The following is an 18,473-nucleotide window of genomic DNA, read 5'->3' on the forward strand; positions in this document are numbered from 1 at the left end:
AGCGAAATCCGTGCAACCGTTCTGGAGATATCTTCTAACAAACATCCATACAAACATTCGCATTTATAATATTAGATATATTATATCCATCATAATATTTATAATAATGAAATTAAAAAAAAATCCATACTAAGTAAATAATTTGACGTTAACTAACATAACCATGGGTTTTCATTGTTCCAAAAACATGCACAAAATTATGTCAATAAATTGACAATTCCTATTATAAATTGGTATTTCTTTTTGAGCGTCGGTGGCTCAGGGGTTTCAACACTTGACTTGTAATCTGCAGGTCCTGCGTACGAATCCTGCCTGTACCAATATGATTTCCGATTCACATATGTACATTTATCCGACGTTCTTACGGTGAAGGAAAACATTGTGATGCTGCACATATCTGTAAAGAAATTCAAAGATATGTGTGAAGTCAACCCGCACTTGGCCTAAGTGGTTGACTATGGCCTAATCACCCCTAACTTATGGTAGGCTCCCCCTCTGTTTGGACGTATAGTGAGCTGATGAAATTGATTTTTTAATTTTTTTTTTATTTTCTCTAATTTTTTTGTGAACGCTGCAATATATGTGAGAGAGCGTTGTGTCGTGTCACATAAAAAGGGTTGAAATTCCATCTAATTTAAGCTTATTTGCTGAATTTTGTTTTATATGACAATGAGGTATTTGTTGAGGACGGTGAAGTAACTTTTAGCATTTGTTACCCTTTGTAAAAGTGGGAAGCTAAATTTAAACATATTGTCGAAAAAATAGGGTAACCATAAGTAGAGGGTAATTTAAAAATGCGTACACGTAATACTTTGAAAGTATGAATATTTAGGTTGAAGCTTGTTTAAAAGCTTTCTTTAAATGAATAATCGATAAATCGACTTTTGGTCCTGAAATAAATCCAAATAGGATCGCAAATACTATTAATAAGAAACGGGATTCTTATCACGATTCAACTGTTTGAACTTCCGATATTTTGGCACAGTTGCATGCATCATGATCACGGGTTGATTGGTGTTGTTTGGTACTGTGAAAAAATATTAAAATATTACAACTTTTATACGAAAATGATAAAAATATCTTAAACATTGTGAGATACAATCTATCTGTATATATAAAAGAAAGTGGTGTTAGTTTCACTATTTATAACTCAAGAACGGCTTTACCGATATACCTGAAAATTGGCGAGGAGGTAGCTTAGAGCATGGAGACGGACATAGGATACTATTTATTCATTTTTTTCTAATGTATGCCTCGAAGAGCTGCTTTTTATTTAACTTACTAATATAAACGCGAATGTTTAGATGGATGTGATGTGGATGAATGGATTGGTGTTTGAAGATATCTCTAGAACGGTTGAACAGATCTCGATTTAATTTGGCATACGTATAGAACATAGTCTGAAAGAACACATAGGCTACACTAATTAAGTTTTTTTTATATTCACGCAGACGGAGTCGCGGGCGACAGCTAGTTATTTATACATAGGAGCTTATTTTATTGTGATCAGAAATTTTTATATTACAAAGATTGCTTAGCTGTTTACTTATTTAATTATGAGAAATGTGTCAGCTAAATAACACTATAAACGAAATCACTGCAGGTCATAAAAAGCTTTCCATTCCTCGCAGCGGGCTGAGTACCTCCCGTAGAGCTGGCGTAGCGCACTTATTTGTGCAAGGACGAATCTTGATACAATTTATTGATAGCTTAGAAGTAAAATATTAACATTATATATGTTAAATAAAATAGTCTCAAAGTCTTTGTATTATCTATTAGTGTAATATTTAAACTAAATTCTACGAAATTCGTATCACTATAATTGCACTCTACGAAAACCTCGTAGCACTATAACTACGATCAACTGAAATATCGTAGCAAAATTGCTACACTCTACGAAACAGTCGTAGCGCCTGAAATACTCGCTAATAAAATAATCGGAATGTCAGCAACGCTATTACTATGCTATACCGAAAAAAATCCAAGAAAAATTCTCGTAGATTTGTAAGTAGCGTTGCGTAGCTGATACGGATAACCATTTTTTAAAATTTTTGTACGTCTGTCTGTTTCTCTTTATGTCTGTCTACAAGGCCTCGTATATTACATTTAATCCCCAGAGCGGGTTGACTGATTTTGACAATTCTTGGATGGGAATTTAACTGATGCACGTGGGCATTTTATAGAAAACTTTTTTTTCAATAAAACTGAACGCAGGAAACAACTTTTCAGTCAACATTAAAATGACTACCACAAATCACATCACTATAGTACGAGTAATGTTACAAGGGCTAAAGGCAAGAAATGCAATTTGTAAAGTATGTATGTAGAGCCTTGGGGACGAATGACATAACTTAACAACAAGTCTGCTTCTGTGGTTTTCCCCTTCCGTAATAACTAACTTTAATGGTGGAGGGTTAAATGGAATTCCTTGAAGATTGTCAAAGTTTTTTTCGGGATAACACATAGACATTCTTAGCTAGGGATGTGCGATTATCATTCGTATCGAATTGAAAAGAATGTTAATAATTGATACGAAATTTGACGAAAAGAAAACTATGAAGAATTATTCTATATTAAAAATCTTAAATATTATTTTCTTTTTTAGAATTATTCGAGAAGTTTTTAAGGTTCAAATTGATTTAGAACGAATAATTTGTAAGTTGTAAGTATTCGTACTATATATAACATAGCAATTAAAAGTGTTTAAGAAGTGACGGTTTAACTTTAAAAAAATCGACTCTATTTTTTAACATTAATCGAATCACATTGATATTACAAATCAATTAAAGTACGACGTTTTTAGTATACAAATCCCATAAAAATCTGCGATAAATAGTCGAGTTAAAGATAGAATTAAAATACTATTTATATTCCATCCACACCACCTGGATGGCTGGCATTCCACAACGGTGCGATTCTCGCACAATTTCTTAGCTCGCACAGTCGCGTTGTGGAACGGTCTGTACTCGGCGGTATTTCCAAACCAATACGATTTGGGGACCTTCAAGAAGCGAGCATACCATTTCCATAAAGGCCGGCAACGTATCTGCAGTTCCTCTGGTGTTGCAGATGTCCATGTCGTTGATCACCTCGTTGTTCCCGTCGCTCGTTTGCGCCCTTCTCTTTTAAAACAAAAGAAAAACGAAATCGTCATAAAGACTAATAAATATTATATAAAAATTGAATTACCACTTTCATAGAATCTTTAATTAAAAATCTTCTTTTCATATATATTTTTGTAGATAAATTTAAGGTCGAGCTGCTAAGCTGTTCTCATTAATGTGAAGTTGTGCCAACTTTTTTAATACTTTCTCCCCTGCACCTGTACTAACTTTTACCTGACTGAGGTTTTTTTTTGTAAACTTTTGCATCTCCCGTAACCCTTTCAACGTTAAAACCGCTCGCTTTTCAAATTTCATAATTGCGTTATATTTGATACTAGCACAAGCTACGAGAGAGTCTACGATGTAGAAGTGCTACGACGACATGCTTTTTAATTCACACACAACTCCTTATCAACTTCATTGTCCAACATCTTCAAAGGGTTAAGTTGAACAATAGTTTAATATTTAATAGTAAAAGGGCTTTCCAAAGTTTCCTAAGTATGTGCAAATTTCAACATAGTTTACCGTTTGATCGGTGATAGTAAGGAAAATAGAAAGATTAAACCTCGTAGAGAGTTTACTGAAAGTTGGCGCGTTAGTTTTCAGTTTCTAAAGTTCAAAAACCACTATCGAATGTTCTAGAACTGGGAAACCTGACTTTAGACTGAAATTAACTTTGAATATTATTTAATTTCATCAACAAATGCTTAATAAAGTACTATAGAACAGTTTCAGTTTATTTTGCACTAGCTATCACCCGCAACTCTGTCTCCACGGTTTTAAAAAATTAATTAGTAGCATATGTGTTCTTCTAAACTATGTTCTAGATCTATGCCTTTCAGTGAAATCCATACAGTCGTTCTGGGGATACCTTCAAACAAACATCCATCTAAACATTGGCATTTATAATATTAGTAAGAGATAAAATTCTTGTATTACTATGTTAGTTACCATACTCCTCTGAAACTGCTTGACTGATTTTTATGAAAATTCAGTAGGTCTGAGAATCGCCTACGATCTATTTTTTTATTCCTACGCAGAAGGAGTCGCGGGCAATAGCTAGTTATTTATTACAATATATGAAATAAACAGCATCTGTTGCTTATTTTTTTATTTTTAAATTTCGAAACAGGTATCTAATTTAACTGGCTGTATAACATTATTTTTAAACTACAATTTATAAATATCTCTCCAAATTTAAAAGGCCTTAAACATTTTAATCCGAATTTAAAAAATACAAACTACTAACTTTTTCACAGACGTCGTAGAGTAGTTATAAATCAACCTATTTTGAAATATAAAACAATTTATAAAAAAAAAATACAGTGGTTATAACCTAAATAAAACAGAAAAAATATTTAAAATAAACATTAAAACTTAGTGCCACTATCAGACGCGAGATGGCGTCTATTTAAATCGATTGTAAATGGTGGATAAACGTGAGGCGCTGCACAAAATGCTCACGATGTCTACGTTAATGATGCCCGCAGCCACAATGACGACCATGACAAACGCAGGACCTATCCCTGTAGCTGCAGCTACAAAACTAGAGCCGAAACTACTGCAGTTGCCACATCCAGCGCTGATGCAGCAAATACCTCAACAACACCATCATCAGCATCCACATGGCAATAACAAACTCGGTAAGTCTCTTCATATTTTATTACTCTTCATCTTTAATATATAAAATCTGGATGACCGCTTTGCTCGGTATTTTTTTTTATTGTGTTTTTTGGAAATTATATTCAAGTACGAATTACTAATAAAATGATGAAATATGAATAATATTTTTCGATCTTACCGATAGAAAAAGTTAAGTTTATGTTTAAGTTGATTATCGATAAAACACGAATAAAATGACATTTTCTAAAAATGATTCCTAGCTAGATCGTTTTATCGCTCCCGAAACCCCCTATATACTAAGTTTTATGAAAATCTTTGGAGCCGATTCCGATATTCCAATTATATATATATACAAGAATTGCTCATTTAAAGATATAAGATTTATAGCTTCAATAGCCTAATGGTTAAGGGTACGGATTTCCGATCACTAGGTCGGGGGTTCGAATCCCGCCATTCGACTATTGTCGTAAACCATATTCCCTAGCAAAGGCTAGGGCTTAGTTGGAATGGTACAAGCAAATTTATTTAGCCTGGAAGAACACAAAGGCTGTTATTATTTTTTTAATTCCGCACGAACGAAGTCGCGGGCGACAGCTATTAGTTTCTAGTGTGGAGCCACAAGGAGCCAATGCATTCCTTGGAGATCCCGGAACCCTCTTCCACTGTACTTAAGTTAAGGAGTTTTAGTAGGTCTCCCACATAACCTTGTATCCCCCTTCAAGGTATCTTTGGAAGATTTCCCTACACCAAAATTTAACGCTATGTTCAAATAATAGACGTAAAAGCAACTCTCTATTTAAATGATAAATACAAAGACATATCAAGACACGCACGACCTTCAGTAATGAAGTATACGAAGAAGAGAAGAAGAGAGATAAATTCAGTTAATATTTCAGGCTTGTACCAGCTCCGGTTATTACTTTCCCAGTCACTTTTTTGTTGATATTTAATTTAGGTTTTACACGAAAACGCCGCGAGCTAAACTGGAATACGTTATATAAAATATATTTACTAAACAACTGTTCATTCAACTACTGTTATTAACTACAGTCAACTAAAGTTATAACTGTTAATTAACGGGTTATTATTACTTGAAACAAAGCTTTTAGTAATAACAATTCTCGCTTTTGTCCTGATAGTAGTAAAGTAGGTACAACAATATAACTCGCACCTATAACACAGAGGGGTAGGCAGAGACCACGGACCTTTTAACGCGATCCTGGCACACCTCGGTGAAACGGTGCGATTCTTCGAAACTTCTTGCCTCGCACAGCCGAGTTGTGGAACGGTGTGTCCTCGACGGTATTTCCAAACCAATACGACTTAGGGACCTTCAAGAAGCGAACATACCATTTCTTTGAGGGCCGGCAACGCATCTGCAGTTCCTCTGGTGTTGCAGATGTCCATGGGTGTCATTGATCACCTCGGTGTTTCCGACGCTCGTTTATAAATACTTTGGATGTATAGAAAACCATGTTACTCCAGAACAGCTGTTCGGAACATGAATAAATTTGGAACAAATATTAAACATTCAGCAATATAACATCAAGGGCGTCTGTAGCTCATGTTTTTACATTTACATATATACATTTATCGTATGTTGTTACGTTGAATGAAAACATCGTGATGCTGCACATATCTGAGAAAGTCAAAGATATGTGTGAAGTCTTGCACTGGACCAGCATTCACATAGTCACTCAGAGACGCTCAGTGGAGATTTATAGTGAGCTGATGATAATGAAATAACATAAACTAATCATTTTTTTTTTAATTTAACATAGACTTGTCGCGGGCGATAACTATACGTTAATAAATATTAGTACCATCAAAACCATAGATGTCATCATAAATAACGGTCGAATAAAAACTGTTACGTTATAACTGCTATGAAGTTATAACAATATATTCACCTGTCTTATAACGTTCGGCCATAAAGCGTTACGACCTATACGCCCTTTAATGTCCCTTGTTGATTTAATGGCCCAAATTTTTAAAAGGTACACAAAACTGTCACCGTTTTATCAGTAGACGAGTTTATTATCTTTGGATAATGGTTTAGGGATAAAGGATATAAAATGGATTTGAGAGTTAATATTTACGATAAGGTAGACTTGTGACTTTTTAGGTTTAACCTTTTCAAAGTGAAAGTCTAAAATTCGGTTTAGTAATTTTTAAATTTCTTCGCAATAAAAAACTATCTTAAACCTTATAATAGTTGTTAAATATTTAAATTCAACTGTAGTAGACACCAGCAACAACATCTGTTGCACACATATGCCTCGTCCTCTTTAATATCACGACCACACAGGAGACACGCCTCAAGTGCGATGCAATTCCGTGTACAGTCTTTTTTTTATATCATAAGGTGGCAAAGGAGCGAGAAGCCACCTGAAATCGCTGAAATAGCGAAGTGACAGTTGCCCATAGACACACGCAATCGCATATGTGTTGCCTACCTTTTATAGACGGAGGAGAGGATGCACAGAAAGATAATATTTTCCCTCTCCATGCATCCTCTCATCCGGAAAGTCCACTTCCACCTCCCATCCTTTCCTTATATTATAAGAAAAAGGGTGGGAAGGGAAAGAGCACTAAATTAGGCCTCCGGGACGCACGCTCATCAGACGAAACGCGGAATTACTTCCACTTGACGCCTGTCTTCTGTGTGGGCGAAGATGTTAAAGCGGGCTCTACCACTGTTAAATCTGTAAAAAGTCTGATGAGTTAGCGTTGTGGGGACCTCATTTAAGTTCTCTTTCCTTACCATCCTTTTTTTAATAAAGGATGGGAAGGGGAAGTGGATTGGATAGATGTGACGCATAGATAGAGAAAATATTCTCTTTCTATGCGTCTCCGTCTCCGTCTATCAAAGGTAGGTAACGCATTTGCTATTGTAAGTTGATTTTCTTTTAAGTTAAGTTGATTGTTAATTACTTAATTTCTTTTATATTAAGTTATTATTATAATTAATTCAAAGAGACTACATTCATGAATTAATGTTTGAACAAAAAAAAACCCATCATAAGGAATAAAAAACTCGACAAAGAAAAACTAAATTTTTACACCTTTATCTAAATCTTATCTTATATCTTTAAATGAGCAATTTTTGTATATATATAATTGGAATCTCGGAATCGGCTCCAACGATTTTCATAAAATTTAGTATATAGGGGGTTTCGGGGGTGATATATCGATCTAGCTAGGAATCATTATTAGAAAATGACATTTTATTCGTGTTTTATCGATAATCAACTTAAACATAAACTTAACTTTTTCTATCGGTGACATTGAAAAATATTATTCATACTTCATCATTTTATTAGTAATTCGTACTAAAATATAATTTCCAAAAAACACAATTAAAAAAAATACATCCAGGTACTTTATTTTAAACTCGTAAGTCGCAGACAATCGACAGGTAAAGTCAACCAACTGATGCATTAAACTACGGCCTCAAAGAGAATTATGCAAACGGGTCACAACTGAAACATGCCACCTGGAGGAGGTACAAAGGAGGAGGTGAAGTGGAACAACATTTTAAATTCCACTAGAAGTATGTAAACGTCGAGCTGTCGCCGAATCCGTCCGCGCGTGTTAAAAAAACCTTAATAAGTAATCTATGTGTTCTTCCAGACTTTGTTCTACATCTATACCACATTTTATCAAGATCCATGCAGTACATTCTAACATACATCCATACAAACATTCGCATTTATAATATTAGTAAGACGTAATTAAAATAATACACATATCATTAATTTAAATTTGTTTGGTTTCATTTTGAATAATAATTAACGTTGTTATTACAGGAATAATTATAATATGTTACATACATATATATATGAGAAATAATTTTTAGAACTCCTATGTATGAGCTTGGACCCCGCCATTTACTATTGTGTTTTTGACTTTCTTACGATGAAAATAAACCAATTTTTTAAGTAAAAAAAAAAATCGAAGATTAATATAATGTCTACCTTTTAACCAACACTTAATTTTACGATATAGTTCACTAACGAAATATGAAAATACTAAAACGTTACAATTCGACCAAAAATTTTCAACATGCGTGTCTAACTAACCCCCTTTTATCCCGGTATAACCCCTACCCTCCCCTCCTCGGTACCCCCGTACACCCCTCTCCCCTGGGATGGCCCGCATCATAAATTTCACTAATTATAACTCACTCGCTATGACCTATATTCCCGGACACGTAGCAAGTTAAACAGGGGTTATTCTGCACTCTAACTCTAAATATATTTAATTAAAATGTAAGTAAGATTTAATTTACTTAAACAAGAAACAAAGAATGAGATAATGTTTTGTAACATCCTGTAGGTTAACAACTGAACCGATTTTGTCAAGTGAAATATCATGCGATTCCTTTTTATTCCTTGAATTTCATATACAGTAACTAGTGATATACATAACCAAATTAATCCTATGAACCTAGCCTACCCTACCCAAAGTCGGTGACTAAATGATAGTGAATGCTGGTCCAGTGCAAGACTTCACACATATCTTTCACTTTCTCAAATATGTGCAGCATCACGATGTTTTCCTTCACAGTAACAACATAGGATAAATTTAGATATATATAGATACTAGAGGACCCGACAGACGTTGTCCTGTCTACACGTCTTTAATTCGAATATTATTTAAAATTTGACACTGCGATGATAGCGCCGTCTGTCGGATCCAATGTAAAACATTCCAAAATCAACAACTACTAATAAATTAAAAATTAATTCAAAAAAAAAAATGTCCAGCGGAGAAAATTGTGAATCTAAACCATTCCCAGATCCCCTTGAACACACACAAAAAATTTCATCAAAATCGCTCCAGTCACAGAAGAATTATATATATAAAGATAGTGGGGCTTGAACGGTAAAGTCTAGATTACGATGCAGTACAGTCAAGTATTTAACAAATGTGTTTTTTGTACATGTCGAACATTTTAAAATTCTTGATTTTCTTTTTCAATTTTTTTACGACATAACTTACCTTTTAAGCTACCAAAACAAAATTAACGTAAACTAAACACAAACTAATGCAACTAAGCTTAAGTAAATTAACTTATAACTTAACATTTACACAAGTTATTTGACCATTCGTGTTTACAGCCTCCCTTCCGAAATCTTTACTCTCCCCAATTGGTTTTTAGTGTTATAACATGAAACCCTTTGCCGTATCTACCCCCTAACACAATTAAGAAACTCATTTCTACCCTGAGGGGTGAAATTAAATAACACAAACTTAGATTCCTTATCAGCTTTGAATATTAGAAAATAAAGTCGCGTTCTCAGATCGGACGGATCTCGATGAAATTTGGTATACATGTAGAACATAGTCTAGAATAACATAGACGTGGACGGAGTAGCGGGCGACCGCTAGTTAATAATACCATCTTTTTCTTTAGTTTAAACATAAATTGCAGAATTAACTCGTACCGCGGAAAGGATTTTAAATGTTAAAATAAATTTACATTGCAGAATAGCCCTAGCGGTAAAAAGGTTAAAATTAAAAAGGTGGGGTGTGGCTTAGCGTGACAACGACCTATAACCTGCTATAACCTCTTACCGCGACATTACGTGACATTTGAATTATTATTCAAACCTAGCCTAGATTACTTCACTTCGAATTGGTATAGTCGAACAAAGTTATCTGACCCGGTAGGCATAAGTTAAATTATGATGGATCACGTCTAATCGATAGAGTCGGTAGCTCTGGTACATGACTGCAAGTCCTGGTTTCGAATCCCGTCATGTACCAATGTGTTTTTACATATGTACATTTATCGTATGTTGTTACGGTGAAGGAAAACATCGTGATGCTGCACATATCTGTGAAAGTCAGTGTGAAGTCTTGCACTGGACCAGCATTCACTATCACATAGTCTCACTTAGGGTAGTCTCTGACCCTCAGTGTTCTAAATTCAAAAAAACTGTCACAAATACAACCAGCTGCTGTTATTTTTTCTTTATGTCATCTTCTGTACCTTTTTCCACATATTTTCAGCTAGAAGTAACCGCGGTAGCATACTCTTTTAACTTTTTCAGACCCCAAAACCCCCTGTATAAAACATATCGTCATCCCTGTCATTTGTGACAAAATAATGATAATTTTGTAAAATATATTTTATAAAGGGGTTTAATTTCAATTTTACTTCTTACTAATATCTTACTAATATTATAAATGCGAATGATTAACTTGGCTGGATGAATGTTTGCTTGAAGGTATCTCTAAAACGGCTGATTTCTCGATGAAATTTAGCATACATATAGAATATAGCTTAAAAGAAGACATTGGCTACTAATTAAGGTTTTTTATTCCGCCCGGATAGTATCGCGGGCGACAGCTAGTAATTAATAAAATAATAATTTAGTTCCATCAGTTTATAACTTGTACCACACCCCGGCTGTGTCGCAAAGGATCGGCTAACGAACCGCGAGAGCCGAGCCTATATATAAACTGAAATACAGGCTGTTGCAATATTAATACAGTTTTAAATTTTAAATTGCCAACATTTAATTATCAGCAGGTTTAAAAATTATACGTTAATATTTTAATTTATGTTAATTTTATAACATTCTGTATATGAAATTATATACTGCCGTAACGAGAATCGTTAATTAATCATTAACTTACAGAGTAATACGCAAAAATACGCGAAAGCAATGCAATTATTTTTATCAGCATAATTAAGAAAATTGAAAGGTCTTTATGTTAAACTAGCTGTCGCCCGCGTGGATATATATTATAATATTATTAAAAAAACTTAATTAGTATATCCCGCCCATCCATCCATCCACATCACATCCATCTAAACATTCGCATTTATAACATTAGTAAGTTAAATAAAAAACAGCTTTTCAAGGCATAAATTCGAAAAAAAAATGAATAAATAGTATCCCATGTCCGTCTCCTGGCTCTAAGCTACCTCCTCACCAATTTTCAGAAATATTGGTAAAACCGTTCTTGAGTTATAAATAGTGTAACTAACACGACTTTCTTTTATATATATAGATGGTAAAAATATTTCGCCAACATAATGCAATCTATTTTTATATTCTTGTCTGTCTATCTATTTTGACGGTACTTCCACTGGAAGGCATCTGATACATGTAGGAGTAACTTGGGCATTTATTAATTCTACACTGACGAAGTTCAGAGTGACATTTAGTAATTAATAAGCGAGTTCTCGAGTAAATCTACCTGATGTGATATGTACGCGCTGGTTTAGTTTGTTCACTCTTGAAGACCCACACGTTGTCGAACTGACGCCGACATTTTTCAATGCTTTGCTGTACACACAATGACATTCAAATAGTTTTGTGTCGTGTATATTTAAATATGATCGGAGTGTATGGAAGTTCTTTAGATTTAGTTCTATAGTAAGGGACTACATAATCTTACTAATGTTATAAATGTGAATGTTTAGATGGATGTTTGTATAAAGGTATCTCACGGAATTTTGGTATACATATAGAACACATAGGCTACTAATAGTGATTATTTCTTAATTCCGTGCGGACGGAGTCGCGGTCGATAGCTACTTAACCAATAAAAAACAAATGAACATCACAAATTTATTTTCTCTTACTTAAATAAGTAAAGATTGTTTAGATGTAAAAAAACTTCTAAATATCTATTTAAACGTATTGAAAACGTTTCAATAGATACTTTTAGAAAAACGAAACATCTTTCGATGGATACAAAAAAAAACGAACGTAGCAATAAAATGAAAAATTCACACCCTGTATATACGTTTATCTGAAATGCGTAGTACCCTAAAGTCATATATAAAACTTTATCTTCTAAGCTATAGAGTACAAATTCCTTTGAACTAAACGATTTGCTGACACGTAACGATTTTCTACTTAACCATTTTGAATTCAAAGGCTTCTTTTTTGTTGTTGAAATTTAAACTCTATCTTATTGTGATAAGGTGTTGAATCGCTTGATGTTTTCGCATGTTTCCGTATTACTGTTTTGAGTGTATTGGGGAACAAAATTTGATATATAGGATAAATGCGTTAGTTGAAACGACTCAAAGAAAGGGAGACTAGGGTATTGTATAAACCCCTTATTTTTGTGCAACTTTCACCACAAAATACGTATATTGTTAGCCTTACTAATATTATAAATTCGAAAGTAACTCTGTCTGTTTGTCCATCTTTTAAGCAAAAACTACGGAACCGATTAAAATGAAATTTGCTACACATATAGTCTAAAGCCTGGGGAAGGATACAGGCTTTTTAACGAGAAAAAGGGGTTATAAGAGTTTGAAAAAGAGGTTGGAAATTTGTATGGAAATATCGTTATTTTTCCTTCACCGTGAAGGAAAACATCGTGATGCTGCACATATCTGAGAAAGTCAAAGATATGTGTGAAATTAACCCGCACTTGGCCAGCGTGATTGACTATGGCCTAATCACCCTTAACTTAGGGTAGGCTCTGATCCCCTCGGTGGGGACGTATAGTGAGCTGATGATTATGATCGTCATATTTACAGATGGAAGCTTATTTTTTAGGCTGTTTGATATTAATAAATATAACGAAAATATGGATAGATGGATAAAGGTTTGTTGAAATTTGACATATAGAACATAGTCTGGAAGAACACATAGGTACATATTAAATATTCAATGTAAAATCTGTTTCCATTGTTAATCGTTTGAAATAAACAGAATAGTATTCATTGTTAATAAATAATGTAATTTCAGCAAATGCTTTGATTAATTATTTATATGATTTATAACATAACATCTATGTTATACGCTGAACATAATCTTACTAATATTATAAGCTAACTGTCGCCCGTGACTCCGTCCGTGCGGAGTTAAAAAAAACATAATTAGTAATCTATGTGTTCTTAAAGACTATGTTCTATATTTATGAAAAATTACAGCAACATCCATCCATCCATGTAAACATTAATATTTATAATATTACTAAGATGCGAATGTTTGGATGGATGGATGATTGTTAGAAAGGCTCAAAGGCTCATCGCCTAGATCTATACGTAGGACATAGTCTAGAAGAACACATAGGTTAATTAAGTTTTTTTTTAATTCAGCGAGGACGTAATCGCGGGCGATAGCTAGTGTCTTATAAAGTAGCTTAGGTCATCTAGGTTAATTACTAATGTCATAACACATTGGTGAATGCTTTGTTATGCTAATTATTCGATGGCATGTTACTAATTAATTAATAATAAATATTAAATTTAAAGATACATTTCCACGTAATGTTATTAAAGTACTGGCTGTTGCCTGCGACTCCGTCCGCGCGGCATTAAAAGAAACTTGATAAGTAGCCTATGTGTTCTTCCAGACTATGTTCTACATCTATGCCAAATTTTATCAAGATTTCAGCAGTTCTGGAGATATCTTCGAACAAACATCTAAACATTCGCATTTATAATATAATATTACTCTGATAGTGTGTTTATAATTTTGCTAACTAGTTTTTAAAATCCAATTCTTTAACCTAAGCAACTAGAAGTTAACTCGCGTCGTCATCCACGCGGATTTTTTTTATATATCACAAGGTGGCAAAAGAGCTAGTGGCCACCTGAAATCGCTGAAATAGCGAAGCGACCGTTGCCCATTGACATACGCAATTGCATATGCGTTGTCTACCTTTAATCGACGTAGGAGGGGATGCGTAGAAAGAAACTATTTTCCCTTCCCATGCATCCTTTCATCCGGAAAGTCCACTTCCACTTCCCATCCTTTCCTTATAAAAAAGGGTGGGAAGGGAAAGAGGACTAAAATGAGGTCTCCTGGACTTAAAAAAACCTAATAGTCTGTGTGTTCTTCCAAACTATGTCAAATCAATCAAAAGTCAATATTTAAGTGTCGTTTTTGCTTTTTTTTCGTTTTATCTGTTTTTATTTTTTGTTACCCTACCTCGTGTAGTGTAAATGGTGTGAGAACAAAGAGGCCAGCTGAATATCAGCGCAGGAATGGTCAAGCCCCGCACCAGCTGAGCTGGCCACCTTTATTGCTACATCCTTAACTTAATTAATGTAATTTGTTTATTTTTTTGTAGTTTATTTGGTTGTTTGTGGCAATTAATAAATATCGTATTCTATTTTAAATTTTAACGAGATCCATACAATTCTGGAGATACATACAAACATCCATCATTCGTAAGATTAGGTGAAAATTATATATATATTTTTTTAGTTTAATTTTTTTTTTTTTGGTTAAAATTGGAACAGTAGTTTTTCATGTGAACTTTTATTAACATCATAAAACGATTTATTGAATCTGAATATCCGAAGGTTGATTCTTCATGGCTATTCATTTCTTGAATTGATGCGGACGCGGGAAATCTTTTCAGTGACGTTTGAAATTAAAATTGTATACTTTTGAATGACAAAAGAATACTTCTATATTGTTCTTGTGCCTTTTAATATGTTCAGAGAAACGATTCGCTTATTAATTTAGTGGTCAATCGAATCACTATTGGACTTAATCTTTCATCATCATCAGCTCACTATACGTGCCCACTGAGGGGCTCGGATCCTACCCTAAGTTAAGGGTGACTAGGCCATAGTCAACCACGCTAGCCCAGTGCGGGTTGGTTGACTTCACACATATCTTTGGATTGCTTCGCAGATATGTGCAGGTTGCATCACGATGTTTTCCTTCACCGTAAGAACGTCGGATAAATGTACATATGTAAATCGGATATAGAAAAACACATTGGTACATGGCGGGATTCGAACCCAGGACCTGCAGATTGCAAGTCAAGTGCTTGACCCCTGAGCCACCGACGCTCTTAATCTTTACTTCTTACTAATATTATAAATGCGAATGTTCAGATGGATGTTTGATCTCTGTAACGGCTGTATGGTTCTCGCTGTTTGGCATAGATGTAGAACATAGTCTTAAAGAATATATATTATTTTTATTAATTCCGCTCATACGGATTCGCGAGCGACAGCTAGTCCTAAGTATATATTCGGTTCGATTAGTATTATCCCTTTTCTTCACTAAGAAGTAAAACACTTCACCTTTTTACGGTGAAGGAAAACATCGTGATGCTGCACATATCTGTTTAGAAATGTCAAAGACATGTGTGAAGTGTTACACTGGACCAGCATTCACTATCACATAGTCTCACTGAGAGTAGACTGCAAAACTCTCAGTGGGGATGTAGAGGTGATGATATTGTTTTCAGTCGTCACATCCCTAATCTATCGATATTGAAAGTTACATCACTATTCGACTTCCATTTACTAACACAAGGGCGTGAAAGGTGCGGAAAAATCAGGTCATTTACTCCTTACTTTTGCCTTTCATCTTGTCACAGTGTCCCGCCCAGACTGATTTGGACTCTTATGTGATGTTTTTAACGATTTTCTTTTAAAACATTATAACTTAATACTATATTACGACACTTACTAAGCTAGCGCGTACCATTTTTCCAACAAATCACCACTAACACCAGGTGGGATCGTGGTCAAGCGCTGGCTTCATCAGCTCACTATACGTCCCCACCGAGGGGCTCGGAGCCTACCCTAAGTTAAGGGTGATTAGGCCTTAGTCAATCACGCTGGCCAAATGCGGGTTGTCTTCACACATATCTTTGAATTTCTCAGATATGTGCAGCATCACGATGTTTTCCTTCAACGTAACAACATACGATAAATGTACATATGTAAATCGGAAATGGAAAAACACATTGGTACATGGCGGGATTCGAACCCATGACCTGCAGATTGCAAGTCAAGTGCTTGACCCCTGAGCCACCGACGCTCTAGCGCTGGCTTGTCAAACGTAAAAAAAATTACTAAAACTTCATACTTTAAGATGTGAAATAACAAAAAACTACACACTTTCACAAACAAACAAGCAGCCTCAGTTCTACTCCATTTGAACCGACGCCAATCTCTATAGGGGTGGGGGGAAGTTTTCTTTAGACGTCGAAATATTTACCGGATACATTATTTGGGGCATGGGCATTAAAAAAACAAACAAAGCCTACTTTCAGGGCAAGAGAAACAGAAAAAACAACGTACACTTTGGCAAGCTCACATTTTTACAATCACCAAGTCATAGGCGTAAGCGATTTTTATTTAAAATATAAAAAGTAACCATCAGTGCGACTCCGTCCGCGCGGAATTAAAAAAACATCTTAATAAGTTGCCTGTATTTTCTTCCAGACTATGTCTTACATCTATGATAAATTTCAGCGAGATCCATACGTGTGGATGTACCTTCTAGCAAACACCCATCTATACATTAGCATTTATTATATTAGTAAATTAAGTATTGGTCTTGCATGGTTGAATATGACATAGTCAAAAAAATGAATAAATAGTCCTATCCTATGTCCGTCTCCTGGCTCTAAGCTACCTCCTCACCAATTTTCAGGCATATCGGTAAAGCCGTTCTTGAGTTATAAATAGTGTAACTAACACCACTTTCTTTTATATATACAAAGAAGAAATCTTTGATAGAAGATAACTCCAAAATGGCAAAACAGTACAGTAAATTTGGTAGATATATAAATTACTGTATTGAAGAACGCACTTCTATTGACTAAGTTTTTTAGAACGCAAACATCGCGGGCATAACTAGTCTCATAATTTTTACGAAGATACATTTTATGGCTCGTATTTTTAAAGTACATAAACAAAGTCGAAACAAATGGAATAAAAGTCAAGCAAGCAAGCATAAAAGCAGCTAAAATCATTGAATTTTAACATAAATAGTTATTTTTCATTTGATTAACGCACAAAGAGAAAGAAAAAAATATGTTTATAAAAAGAAAAAGATACTAAACCTATAAATCTTTAACCAAACAAGATCTCTTCAACAAATATTTCCGCTTAATTTGTTCACGCTAAAGCTTGTGTATTGAACCGTGAGGATCGCGTATGCTTCAGTGACGAAAAAGAAAGACGTAATTGAAATATTTGGCCTATAGGGTTGCCATCTTTGACCCGAATTCTTCGACTTTACATGCATTTTTTGATTAAAGTATAGATATATCGTGTGGTATAATGGTAACTGGATGTTTGTTTCGTCGTTGGTAGCCCTAAGTATTAGAATTATATTTAGAGATCGCTTGAAATTATTACTATTAGTTTGAGAAAATCTCCTTGTTATATCTATGAGAAATAATTGATTGGTACACATTGCTATTTTTATTTCGAAGGCGTTGATGCCAATATTTGTTTAGCAGTTTTTTCTTTTGTTATTAAGGTTTTTATAAGAACGTTTAATTTAATTTGAAATTATTATGTTATTATTTACGTTAACACAACAATTTTTAACATTAGTAATGTTTCTGCGGTAAAAATAAACAACTAAAATATTAATAGCTTAAGCACTTCAGATTAATGCAATTTATTTCTAATAATTAGGTAAATATTAAAATCGTGTAATAACGTTTTTAAAATGTTCTTTCCTTAATATTATTACAGATTAAAAAAAATATTTTAATGGAGAATAAAGGTTATTTTAAAAGGAAATTATTATAAACGTCAAAAGAAACGCTGTCAGGGGATTTAAAGATGAGCCAAAGAGTTAATGGATATTACATTAAAGAACAAGACAGTATTTTTACTTTAAATACTAATTTATTTACTAAAAGAAAATCGCTAAAATAATTCACACTTATTTCTAAACTAGCTGTCGCCCGCGACTCGTAGTTTTCGTGTTCTTGCAGACTATGTTCTACATCTATAGAAAATTTAATCAAGATTCATACAGCCGTTCTGGACAT

The 18,473-nt window shown here is 34.2% G+C and overlaps 1 protein-coding gene across 4 annotated transcripts in view; it reads left to right on the forward strand.

Annotated features, from left to right (window-relative positions):
• Positions 1-18,473, forward strand: part of LOC106114736 (polyadenylate-binding protein RBP45) — a 138,511-nt gene that overhangs the window by 100,127 nt on the left and 19,911 nt on the right. The window contains exon 4 of one of the 4 annotated variants that reach the window (XM_013308049.1): positions 4,595-4,747. The exons of 1 other annotated variant lie outside the window; for it this stretch is intronic. In XM_013308049.1, the coding sequence (XP_013163503.1) occupies positions 4,600-4,747 (148 nt within the window). In that variant the 5' untranslated portion in view covers positions 4,595-4,599. Of the gene's footprint in view, positions 1-4,425; positions 4,748-18,473 lie in introns of those variants that run through there. 2 more of the 4 variants (XM_013308050.1, XM_013308048.1) reach the window with 2 other exon arrangements.

Source organism: Papilio xuthus, unplaced genomic scaffold, assembly GCF_000836235.2.
Source record: "Papilio xuthus unplaced genomic scaffold, Pxut_1.1 DF828037.1, whole genome shotgun sequence".
NCBI lineage: Eukaryota > Metazoa > Arthropoda > Insecta > Lepidoptera > Papilionidae > Papilio > Papilio xuthus.